The following is a 12,830-nucleotide window of genomic DNA, read 5'->3' on the forward strand; positions in this document are numbered from 1 at the left end:
TATTAAATCTGAGCCAGAGCAGGAAGCTGTTTTGCTCTCCATACTGGAATTATACAGATATGTGGTTGTGTGTGCATTTCTACCTAGCAAATTTATTGTTTGCTTCTGAAGAGCATATTCCCATTAATTGTTATTAAAATATTTAGTTAAATTTTTACTATTACTATTTACAAGTTAAATATTAAATACTGTTTACAAATTACAATTTACATTTTTACAATTTACAATTACAATTACTCTGATTTTCCACCTTGATGAAAGTCGAAAGTAGACAAAATTTTAAACTCTCTCATGGGATAAGACATAAAGGGGAGAGGGATTTGTATGCATTTGTTTTGTACCAGGAGGGATTAAATGTGTCTGTCCTTGGAAGCACTTTTTAGCAACACAATGAAAAACCTCAACAAATTTAGCAATAAACCATACATAGTCAACTGAAGATCAAAGGCATTTTGTGAAGTGCAGAGATGAAAAAGAGACTGGTACTGTTTTTGAAATGAAGAAGGTTTTTGAGGGGACATGGTGTTTGCAGGGCACATACTTTTCTATGATTCCAATTCAAGTAATGCGGCAATGCTGGTAAATGTAGGTAAGTTACTTTGATTATCTGTCTTCTCTTAGTCTGTCTTAGCATGTCTTTGGGAAGACCACAGAGTTCATCAGACATCCCATGATCTAAAGGCTCAGTCTCAGAATCAAAAGAGATAGGGACGCTGATAAAGCTGTGGAAAATCTGCGGTACTGAAGAATTATCTTCAGTAGTTTCCGAGAGGTATATTTTTTTAAGAAAAAAAAAAAAAAAAAAAGAAAAGAAAGGCAAGGTTAGAGATCTTTGTAGTATTGTTCCATAGGTCCCTTTTCTGAGTCTGGTAGTGGAAAACTCCAGAGAGTTCACTTCAGATTCTTTCAGTATTATTTCAGTTGTGTAAAGGTTTAAGAGATGCTGAGGGTCTTTTTGAGGTAGAAGCAACAAAATGATATTTTTTGTGGTGTACCCTTTCACAGTATAAGAGTAACCCATATTCCAGTAATTTGCATATGTGTGTGGATGACAGGGGAATGGAACTGATCAAATAGTTTGACATCTACTTCTATTTGCAAAATATATATGTCTATATATTTTGCTGCTTCTTTAAAATTCATTGATGGCTTCTGACTGATTTAGGTGAAAAACATGCCTGGAAATAATTTGGAGAAAAAAATCGGGATATCAAAACATTTTCCATTATACTTTGAAAACCAAAATTTTTATGTTTAAAATAAAACTAATTAACTTTTTTTGAGGTTGAATGAAACATTACATTTGATTTGAAATAGTTTTCTTAGGGACAATTTTCCTTTTTTCAGAAAAATTGAACATTTTTTGGTTCGACACCAAATTATTAAAAATGTGTAACAGGAAAAAAGAAGAGGCAATCAAAGAGTAAAATAATAATTTCTTTGTACACCTGGGAAGGTCACCCAGAGACACATTTTGACATTTGGCTCTGATGTTAGGCCCTGGAGTGGAGCTGGGTGGAGCGTTACATTTGGCCAGGACATACTCACTCATGAAAAATTTTCATTTTAAAAAAAGAAGCATCAAAATGTTCATGCTTCCAAAAGTGGTTGGAGGAAATACTTCAAATAATTGGTACCTTCAGCTATTAGCAAAGCAATTTTCAAATCTTTTGAGAGGCAAGAACACTCTGAGAAACTCTGATTTTATACTCTGTTTTTGGAAACAGGGAACATTTTTAGAAAGGCTGATGAAGATATTGTCTGGTAGTTTTCTGAGGCTGAAAGATAATAAATCATTTTGGGGAAGACAGTGAACAATACTGAATAGTTGTCTTCTTCAAGTGGACCTTCTAGCTGATGACTGACTTTCTTGCACTGATATGGCTTTCCTAACTAAAGGTTGCATTGTTGACTTGACCTCCATTTCCCAAGTGCCTTCCTCATTTTTGAAAAGGGATTTGTCTTGCAAGCCATCTGAATGCCATGAAGTGGCTGGATTTCAGTCCTCTGAGAGGAGACACTGTACTCTAATAAACCCTAGACATCCTCCCAAGATGTCCATCTATCAGATCTTCACCAAACAATAGAAAAGTAACCTGTAGATGGAGAAAGGCTTTTGCATCGGAGAACTTCTCTCGACTGCTGTTGCAATCTCCCCTACGCTCCTGGAAAGGAAAGAAGGGAGGAAGAGCAGAAGTAGTTCTGTGTTGTTGTTATCCTCTTCAGCTTTCCTCATGAGGAAGAGAGCTTGAGCCTTTGGAGATGAGACATGGTGCCGAGGACCATGTAGGAAGGGAAGGGGTGGGGGGTATTGGCTGGGACAATTGAAGAGGGTATGGGGGAAATGTGGGTGCACAGAGTCTGTAGCTGAGGGGGGGAAAGGAGTGTACCTTTAGTCAGGAGAGGTGGAGAGAGAAGGATGTACCTGACTGGGTAAGAAGTGATGAAGGTGCAAATACATCAGCTGTCAAAGCATAGAATCATAGAATAATTAAGGTTGGAAAAGACCTCTAGGATCATCAAGTCCAACTGTCAACCCAACACCACCATGCCTCCTAAACCATGCCCTGAAGTGCCACATCTACAAGTTTTTTGAATGCCTCCAGAGATGGTGATTCCACCACCTCTCTGGGCAGCCTGTTCCCATGTCTCAGTAAAGAAATTCTTCCTAATATCCAATCTAAACCTCCCCTGATGCAGCTTGAAACTGTTTCCTCTTGTTCTATCACTAGTGACTTGAGAGAAGAGACCAACACCCACCTCACTACCACCTCCTTTCAGGTAGCTGTAGAGAGCGATAAGGTCTTCCCTCAGCCTCCCCTTCTCCAGGCTACCAACCCCAGTTCCCTCAACCTCTCCTCATAAGACCTGCTCTCCAGACCCTTCATCAGCTTTGTTGCCCTTCTCTGGACACGCTCCAGTACCTCAATGTCTGTCTTGTAGTGAGGGGCTCAAAGCTGAACACAGTATTCAAGGTGTGGCCTCACCAGTGCTAAGTACAGGGGCACGATCGCTTCCCTACTCCTGCTGGCCACACTATTCCTGATACAAGCCAGGATGTTGTTGGCCTTCTTGGCCACCTGGGCACACTGCTGGCTCATGTTCAGCCAGCTGTCATCCAGTACCTCCAGGTCCTTCTCTGCTGGGCAGCTTTCCATCCACTCTTCCCCAAGTCTGTAGCGTTGCATGGGGTTGTTGTGAACAAAGTGCAGGACCCAGCACTTGGCCTTGGTCCATCAATCCAGCCTGTCCAGATCCTTCTACAGAGCCTTTCTACCCTCAAGCAGATCAACACTCCTGCACAACTTTGTGTTGTCTGCAAACTTACTGAGGGTGCACTCGATCCCCTCATCCAGATCATTGATAAAGATATTAAACAAGACTGGCCCCATAACTGAGCACTGGGGAACACTGCTTGTGACCTGGCCGCCAACTGGATTTAGCTCCGTTCACCACAACTCTCTGGCCTCAGCCAACCAGCCAGTTTTTTTACCCAGCAAAGAACACACCTGTCCAAGCTATAAGCCACAAGCTTCTCTAGGAGGATGCTGTGGGAGACAGTGTCAAAGGCTTTGCTAAAGTTGAGGTAGACAACATCCACAGCCTTTCCCTCATCCACTAGGCAAGTTGCCTGTTCATAGAAGGAAATCATGTTGGTCAAGCAGGACCCACCCTTCATGACCCATGTTGGCTGGGCCTGATCCCCCAGTTGTCCTGCACTTGCCTAGTGAGCTCGCTCAAGATGTATCGCTCCATAATCTTCCCTGGTACTGAGGTCAGGCTGACAAGCCTGTAGTTCCCCAGATCCTCCAAAATATGTCTGCTTTGGGGAGGTAGAAGTGGGAAAAAAAACCTTTGGGATTCTCAGTTCTAGCACATGAGGTGTCAGCCTAGCAGTCAGTTCTTTATATTTTAAATCCCTGGTGGTGACTGTACTCCACAGACTTAATGCTGCTGCTTGGTGCAGCCTTAGTTCCTGTGGACACCGTCATCTGCCCTCTGTGCACAGAAACATAGCATGCTGCTTCGAACTTGCTCTCTGTAGTGTGCTATTCCTTCTTTGATCCTTTTCTCCCAGCGGGGGTGGGGGAATCATATCGGTCCTGTAACTCATGGAAGCTCTAGCAAGGGAACTGGGGCAGGATTTAGCTGCACATGTAGGCTGAGATGAAAACACTCGGGAGAAAACGGCATATTTGCTGTTCTGTGTTCAGGTGGGGCATGGTGGTAAGAGTAAACAAACACAAGATTTGAAAAAATCTCTTGTTACAGCTTGCTTTTTATATATATATCATCTAATTGTGCATTAAAAAAAAAGCAGCAGCAATTGTAAAGTCACTATTAGATTTGCAAAATTAACTTTCCCTTTGAACCTCCACAAAACAACCCCAGCCAGCCAAACATGAGGAAAGTCAAAACGACAACAACAAAATTTGAGATCCCCAATCCAGAAAAAAATCAGAAAGAAAAACACCCCCAGGAAAAGTAAACTAATAAAATAACCTTCACAAGATCCCTGCCCTCAGCAGTGTTTTAATTCCAAAAAGGGGGCAGAAAAAGCCACGGCTTCCCTTAAGTCACGAGAGGCTTTGCTATTGCCAGTGATTCTATGGGGAGGGCTCTTGGGCACTGCACTGGCGGGCAAGAATATAAAGCCGCAAGACTGATCTATATCTGCAAATAGAGCTCTTCAAATAATTTACAAATGTACCTTGGCTTTGTTTCCCTTAAACTGCAAGCAGTTCATAAGCCACCTTTGAAAATTTTAATCTGCATCTGCACGCTGGCTTTCTCTGTAGCGTAAATGGCTGGTCTTGTACTAACGGGCTGGAAAATGTTTTTTGGGGGGTGTGTGGAAATCCTCTGAGTGCAGCGCCTAGGCTAGGATTGCAGAGGAAGCTGAGGCCTCCAGCCCTGCACAGGAAGCAATCTTAGAGCAGGCCTTAAATGCCAGATTCCAGGCAGAGTTTAACTAACCACTGACAGCTCTGTAAACAAAGCAGGGACAAAAAGAGAACAGCTTTCCCTTTTCTGGTAGTCATTTTTGGTTTGGGGGCTGCAGGGGAATTCTGTAATACTCGGCTTGATGGGATATAAACCAAGGCTGGAAAGGCTTTGTATATGAAGAACTGTAAAGGGGAAAATATTTCATGGACTAAATCATAAAGAAGAAGGTAGGGCACGGGGAAAACGCGTGGATTAAACTACAAAAAAAATATTGCTACTTTTGGTTCTGTTCTTTGAGCAGGATTTATACATAGTTTGGCTCCTCCTGGGTGGTATTTAAAAGCTGCGGCTTATTTTCCTTTTCTTCTTTTCCCTTTTCTCTTTCTCTGCTATCCTTTCCTTTTCTCTTGTTTTTGTTTCTTCTCATTTTTTCTTCTCTCCTTTTCCCTTTCTTTTCTCTTTTTTTTTTTGAAGGGGGGGGGTGGGAACAGACAGATGAGGACAAACTTTTGCAAAACTTTTAATTAGCTGTGCACCTAAAGAAAATAAGAAATCTCTTGTGCAGCGTTTTTACTGCTTCCAGTGAAAATTGGAAGCTTAAAGTTAAAATCCTGCTGAATTGTTGATTTTGTTTGTAGAAAAGACTTGTCACATTACAAATAGCTAGTCTGCGGCTAGCAGATGTATACAGTCCTTACTTAAAGCATGTTGATTTAATTTTAACTAGGAAACTAAATGCAGGCATGGGCTATGTTTATCCAACAATGCATTTCATTAATCTTGTTTATCTCAACAATACTGAGGAAGTTAAATTTTTTGATGGAAAAAGAAAATAGTTACAGGGAAGTTAAAAAAAGCAAAACAAAACTAAATGGACTCGGTTAAACGCGTCCATTGTTTTCTCTCTCATCTAAGTGGTCATCTCCCTTTTAGATTTGGATCTTTCCAGAGCTCTGAACACTTGAACGCCCACCATGGATGACTTTGAACGCCGCAGAGAACTCAGGAGGCAAAAGCGTGAGGAAATGCGCCTTGAAGCAGAGAGGTGAGGTATTATGTATGGAAAATGGTGCCGGTGGCTTGCTTTTGAATAGTAGTGGCTTTGGCGATTTCTGTCTTAAATTCTGAAGTATGCTGTAGCTAACCAAAGAGTCCTTGCTAATGATATGTGCTGTAAAATAGCTTTAGTTAATATTGTGGAAGAGGCTGGAAGTCAGGGGTGTCTAGCATCTAATTCCCTTAGGCTATTGTAAATGCCCTGGCTTCTAGTTATTTTGTTATACGGATAAAGATAAACAGTGAAGGTGAACTATGGCCATGTGAAATTATTGATAGGAAAACTCATGCTCAGATGCCATGTGAGTGAGTGCTGTGCAGAAAGGATTGTGTTTGTCTTTTCAGACACAGAGCTAAAATTATAAGGTATAAGTTGAAAGCTGAGATACACTTGGTGTATGTGGTATAGCGTATCTGTGAATTGCCTGCCATTACTGTGCAACCACTGTTGTATATGTACTGCCTGTCACTTTTTATTAATTTACAGCTGCTTTATGTGGTCAACAAGGACAGCATTTGCTATTAGTTATTACAGATTTACTTGGGCGTAAATGAGAGCAGAACTTGATGTGGGTATGATGATATCAATTTATGAAAGCAGCAGCATGAAAATACTGGGTCATTTCATCAACCAACCCTGTTTTACACCTGTACAATTGTTTGCTTTAATTGAATTTACCATGATTTACATTGGAGTAAGCAAGAAGAAAGTAATCTCAATTTACTTTTGAAATGTCTTCTCTGATATAAAGATTTAATTTAGTTTATTAACACTGCAGTGTTTTAAAAAATGGAGCTTGGGTTTAAGCACATTTTGTTCTTATTTAGTATTTAGTTTTGAATATGGATTTCGTTTTCATTTCTGGTCTCTCCCATATGCTGGCAAGACCATGGTGTTTCGGGTTCTGAATACTGTAGGAGAAAACACATTTTCAGAGCAGTTTTAAATGGAAGTCAGCAGAATGCAATAGAAAATATATTTTGTATGTCTGCTTTGGGATTTTTAATAAGGCCCTGCTGCATAAGCAGGGCTCTCTGATGGAAGCTGATGACACCTGAGGGGGAAATCCCAGGTGGATGAGGGTGTAGTAGCTGCCTTTCATTCCGAAGGAAGTGTTGGCATGCAGAACTGGGTATGTCAGCTTTCGTCAGGCTATAAGCTGAACTTGTGAGCTCTGGAAAGCAGCAGCCTTGCCTTGCAGATAGATAAACTCACATGAAGCATGGTGGCCAAAGGGAAATGAGGTGGCGGCCTCCCTTTGTAAAATGCAGCTGTCACCTGGTTGGTGACCTCCCCAAAAGGCAGAGGAGCAAATGTGCCATGGCACTAAACTGCCTTCTCATTCCAGAAGGTTTCCCCCCAGGCCTGGGGTAATACTTTTCTGTTGGGCAGTATGGGAGGGATTGCAGAGCCTGTGCTAGTGCACGGTATGGCACACAGTATTTATATATTTCTAGTGTACTTCTGCTTTAAGAAAATCTTTTTAAGGAAAGGCAAAGACTTTAGGGTTTGTTGTTAATAGAGACCCTGGGTGGCCTGTGGAGGATGCTGGGGGGTGTGGTTTGGGAGGTGTTTTCTACTGTGGAAAAATGTCACTTGATCTTCCCTGTGAAGGCATCCAAGCTCTTACAGGAGTGTGCAGAGACTGTGGGGTGGTCTGGGCATCACCAATGTGGCATGGCCAGCTTACTGAGGCAGTGACAGCTGCAGGGAATTGGGGATAAGGGTTTTGCCCTTGCTGCCATGGAAACTGAAATCCAGGACTTCAGGTGTATCCATAAATCATCATGCAGCCTGGGATTTTACACATGGGCTCAACTCTGGTCATTGATCATGCATGGGGAAACTGGTGCTCTGGGGATTGAAACGCTGCAGCCAGCAGCTCACCAGTGTTCCTCAAAGGAGCCCTCCCTGGGCAGCGCTGCAGGCTGATGGCAATACCTGCCCCTGGGTGATGGGGAAGCCAAGTGGTTGGGCCAGAGAGTGATGGCCACTGACACAGAAAACAGCCTCCTCTCAACCCACTCACACCTGCTTTTAGGAAGTGTTTTTGACATGCCTGGGGCAGCTTTGCTGGGATTTTGTGTGGAAACCTTTGTGGAGGAGGTGAGCTCAGTGACACCCGTGCCGGAGGAGAAGGGCTTGGGCCCGTGTCCCTGTTTTCTGCCAAAATCGCTGCAGAAGTGCTCTGTGCCCTTTCCCACACATTTGAAGGCTTTTAGCAATAAATTGCTGTACACTAAATCTTGCTGTACTCCCTCTGCTGCTGCCAACTTCAGGCATTCAAGTATCATGAGTCAGACCCCTTAAAAGTCACAAGACTGCTTTAAAAATCTTGAGATCTTAAAAATAATTTAGTCTGGCCTTTTTATTTTTGGTTTGCCTTAACAATAAAAGAGCCTGATTTTCAAGTTCAGATGCAGAGGCAATGCCAGGGAGGAGTGAGCATCTGCCCCCATTGCATTGCACCAGTCATGTCGAGCTAAGGGTAGCAGCATTTGGGCAGTTATTAACAAACAAATACGTCAACATGGTTTGTTTTTGGTGAATTCAGATTTTTAGGGATTTGGGGATCATCTTCACCTTTAAAAATATGACTACAATGTGTTTGTGTTCAGGTCTTAAACCACAGCAATCTGCTTGCCAGACCTCCCTCTGTCTGAACACTTTCAGGTGTTTTATCAAGCAAATCTTGTGGTCCTAAAGAGCCACATGGAGGCTGAAAATGCCCTGTTAGCTCTGAGTGCTGGTACCTGCTGCTTAGGCACAGGGTATTTCCTTGCACCGTCCCATCAGTGAGCTGTAGCCTTGCTATGGGGAAACCACCGCTGGTAGTGAGCATTTCCACTGGGAGATCGACAGATGGATGATTATGTGTAGGCTGTAACATGTTTGCTAGATCTCCCAGACATTGTTTAGGCTTCTTTGAGTTGAACAGTAAACCCAGAAGTGCAAGCAGCCATATCAAACAGCAGTATTTGTAACTCAGCCAGCTGCAGTGACGCATTTTGCCATTTCCTGGGATAAAGGCACATGGAAAGACTGTCTTCCCTGCCTGATGCCCATGCCCAAGAGAGATCAAGGGATGAAGATGGCCTGTAGCAGCATGGACTCATGCACCACATGCCTGAGAGGGAATGACTTGACTTTATTGTGTCTTCCCTGGAGGCCATGTGAGGACTGGTCAGGATACATGTGCCATCAGATCCCCAAGTGTCTGTCATGCTGAGGCCACTGATGTCCTGCCACTTATATCTAATCTTTGGAGAGGCTTAGTGAAAGTTTCATCCTTGAGGGCTGCTGTTGGATTTGTGTTTTGTTTTGTTTTGGTTTTTTTTTTCCCCGTTAGGAAGCTGTTGGAAATGATGCTTTGTTGTGCTGTCTAGCCCTGGCATTCTGGGTTGATATGCTTAGGATGGATCCTGAGGAGAGGCTGGCTTTTAAAGACCAACAGTGTGGTTCACCCCAACACATACTTTGGCTAGTAGTTCATGCTCTGGCGACTCATATAGATTGCCACTGACTCAGAAAGCTAGTGTTTTTTGGCATTTTAAGCCCTTACCTTTTCAATGTATCCCACATGTCCTGGATTCCCCACATGGGCTTGCTGCACCCCCAGTAATTTTGTCCAGCCAGAGTTTTTTGACTATTCGTATTTGTCTAGGATTTCTGGAGGACTATCAGCATGTTTGGAGTAGCAGTGCAGACCTGTCTAGGGGGCATATGGACAAAAGCAGGCATATGAGGCTTTGTCCAGCTTTCTCCTAGGCTGTCAGATTTATTGCATGCCCTCAGGCTGATGGGAACCCAGCAGATCTTGAACCTCACGGGGGAACAAGGCTTTCCAGGCATAGGCTGGGAAACCCAGGACAAAGTATGGCAGTGTTAACTGTGCCTGTCTGCTAGCATTTTTTCTGTGGTTTGTACTGATCAGGTGCAGGGTCAGGGAAAATAGGACCCTACCAGCCCTCTGGGTGACGGGATGTGCTATGTCTTTAAGTGCTCTGTGGCAAAGCCAGGGCTTGATCCTGCTCCTTGGAGGCAGAGGGAGTTCTACACCTGGAATCGTGGTTGTATAGAGCCCTGAGGTCCCAGTCTAGAGCCTGCTGAAGTCAGTGGGAATCTTTCCACTGATTTCAATGGGCTTTGGATTAAGCCCTACCTGAGTTATTCCAGCCAGAAGATTTATGAGACAGTCTCAGTGGCGGCCTTGAAGGAGCTGGACAAATGCTTTGCCTTCCCAGCCACAGAGTACATACCGTCCTGGAGTATTGGGGCCATCACAGAAATGCATTACACTTAACTGACAGGAAAAATCCCGTATGTAATTGAAGCACAGGGGATTGACTTCGTTCAACAAGGGAAAAAACAAATGCCACTTGCTGCTTTGTGCCTCTTCCTAGGCAGTAAAAGATGTTCTTTTGAACATACCATCAGATTTTGTTGTTTTGATGTTGTAACTGACACTGGAAGAATTTAGCCTGGGGCTGGGTAGAGTGTGTGTGTCCATCTGGAGGGGTGGTGCTTTGTTAATATCTTGCTGATGCACTTTGGTCTGTCACAGCTGCATGCAGCTGCAGTGAAAAATTGAGGTGAAATACTTCTTGAAGTGACAATAGACCCACTTCCTTGACTTCAGCATAATTGAGAGCAAAAATTGGCCCCTTGAACTTTCTGAAAAATAGCTCTCAGGTTAACCTATTTAGCACTTAAGCCACAATTTTATGACTGGCTGACTTGCTATTGCCCCAGCAATGTATTTTCACCCCTCTCTGGTGTTGGGGCTCTCTTAAAAATTATACTAGGAAGCTGATCCAATTTGTCTTATTGACATACACTACTACAGACTTCAGGAAGGTTCTTAGGGTCATTGTCAGACTGGTCTCTGTTTAGCTGAAGCTTAACTTTGAATCTGAACCACACCTTTGCCCTGCATGATGCTTTTCCCTTAGGGGTTGCAGGTCATTTCACAGGGAAGGAGAGGTATTGGTCATCCTGTTGTAAAAATACAGTAGAGAGAAGTGGCTATCTAGCATCAAATCACAGTCCCTAAAAAAATCTCTCTAAAACCACCATACTGCTTTGTAGGCTGTGTAGGATCTCCTGATAGGGACCACAGCTGCCCTGACTAAAGGGCTCATCTTCCTGCAGACTGATCAGATATTACTAAACGTACCCTAAAAGGTTATGCGGGTAGGCCATAAAGAAAAACTCTGCCATTAAGCTTTACGGTTCCTGATAGCATTAATTACTTAAGGCTGTAGGTAAACATTCTTTTTTTTTAAAAAAGCATCCAACAGTTCAATCACAAACTCTCTCCAGCCTCTCTTATAAACAGTTTTATAGGGCAGTGTGGTTCATGTTCATGGATGTAGGTTGAGGAATGCTCATAGAAATAACCCAGCTTGCAGGTCAGGGATGGCAGCAGTCTGAAGCAGGGTGAAAGTCTACTTAGGTGGTACCTTACTCAATGCAACTTCGGTTAAAAGAGAACACATGGTTAATCCCAAAACTTATCTTGGCACAACTGAAAGAGAAGCCATGTGAATTTCAGTCCAGACCTGTGAAGGTAAGTACAGAACCAGCAAGGCATTTAACATGTCTTTTACTGTTCTAGTGCTCCAATTGAGGCTGGTGTAGCTCAGGTAAACATACAAAGTGCTGATCTATCAAGTTCAGAAGGTAAGACCAGCAGGATCAGGCAGGGTACATCTTTGCAGGACTTAATGAGAAGCACATTGCTTATCTTCTGGGTGGGTAAGACAGGACATGTTGTTGCCACAGTGTCTTAAAGCTTCTGGAGAGCAGGGAGAGGTCATCCTTGTCAGCTACAGAAAGTGGACAATTTCCATTCTGGTGTCCAGGACAGTTAGGATGAGTATTCATGTCAGATCAACATTGAATGACCACAAATAGCTTTTGAAACTGCTTCTCATTCTTGCAGTGGAGTTATCTCTGGTATAGAGTGCATGTTAGTGACAAATGTTAAACAGGGTTGAGAGTTTAGGAATGTACATAGATGGTTCCTTTTTAATTATCCCCTACTTCTTGAAACACTAGGGCTTGCCCATGTCTGGCTCTCAAATGTCTGGTTACATTTTTATTTCAAATAATTTGACTTTTTTTTTTTTATTTCAAATAATAAAATATGAGTTTTCAGAGACCATGCTTTGATTCAGGTTTGTGTAATGGAATGAAGACTGTGATCTTAATACAGGTTTTCAAGGAGTGCACGTTTAAACATAAGAGAAGTTGTCTGCATATGTCTAACATGTTGTTTCCCAAACGTCATGATTTTTTTCAGAAAAGTACTTCAAAAAAATGTTCAGCCTCTGTCCTCTTGAGGGCTGTGCCCGTGCCTGGTCCAAGCCTCTTTTGCTACTAGATCAAGAGCTATGGTGGTTTTATATCTCCATGAACTTCATATATCCCGAAGTTCCAAATACTTCGAGGGTTTCTGCTTGTCTTTCCATAAAATACCTCTGGAAAAGCTGAGACATGACATCTTCTGCCCAGGAGTTAAATATTTAGGACAATGAATAAATAAGATTAGAAGTGCTTGAGGGTTGGGAATAAATTGAGGCAAAGTGCTCCAGCTGTTAACCTGTCTTCACAGCTACCTTGAATTCCAGGACTGACAGGACACATTTGGATTGTTGAGGTGAGTTTGGCCCTTCACATTGCCTTGATTGCTGTTCCTGCAGTTCCTGCTCATTCTTAACCCAGGCAGAAAGGCATGATCCAGTGGCTCATTAAAGAACACCCTACTGCTGTCACTCTCAAGTGAGGGTGGATCCTAGACAAATCTTTGCTTTTGTAGGATTTC

The 12,830-nt window shown here is 42.8% G+C and overlaps 1 protein-coding gene across 8 annotated transcripts in view; it reads left to right on the forward strand.

Moving 5' to 3' along the window:
• Window positions 1-12,830, forward strand: part of CALD1 (caldesmon 1) — a 202,596-nt gene that overhangs the window by 98,309 nt on the left and 91,457 nt on the right. For 4 of the 8 annotated variants that reach the window (XM_064458948.1, XM_064458953.1, XM_064458939.1 and 1 more), the window contains one exon: window positions 5,881-5,992. In XM_064458948.1, coding sequence (XP_064315018.1) covers window positions 5,922-5,992 — 71 coding nt within the window. In that variant the 5' untranslated portion in view covers window positions 5,881-5,921. Of the gene's footprint in view, window positions 1-4,963; window positions 5,175-5,880; window positions 5,993-12,830 lie in introns of those variants that run through there. The other 4 variants (XM_064458931.1, XM_064458961.1, XM_064458972.1 and 1 more) reach the window with 2 other exon arrangements.

This window comes from Phalacrocorax carbo, chromosome 1 (genome assembly GCF_963921805.1).
Source record: "Phalacrocorax carbo chromosome 1, bPhaCar2.1, whole genome shotgun sequence".
Classification (NCBI taxonomy): Eukaryota; Metazoa; Chordata; class Aves; order Suliformes; family Phalacrocoracidae; genus Phalacrocorax; species Phalacrocorax carbo.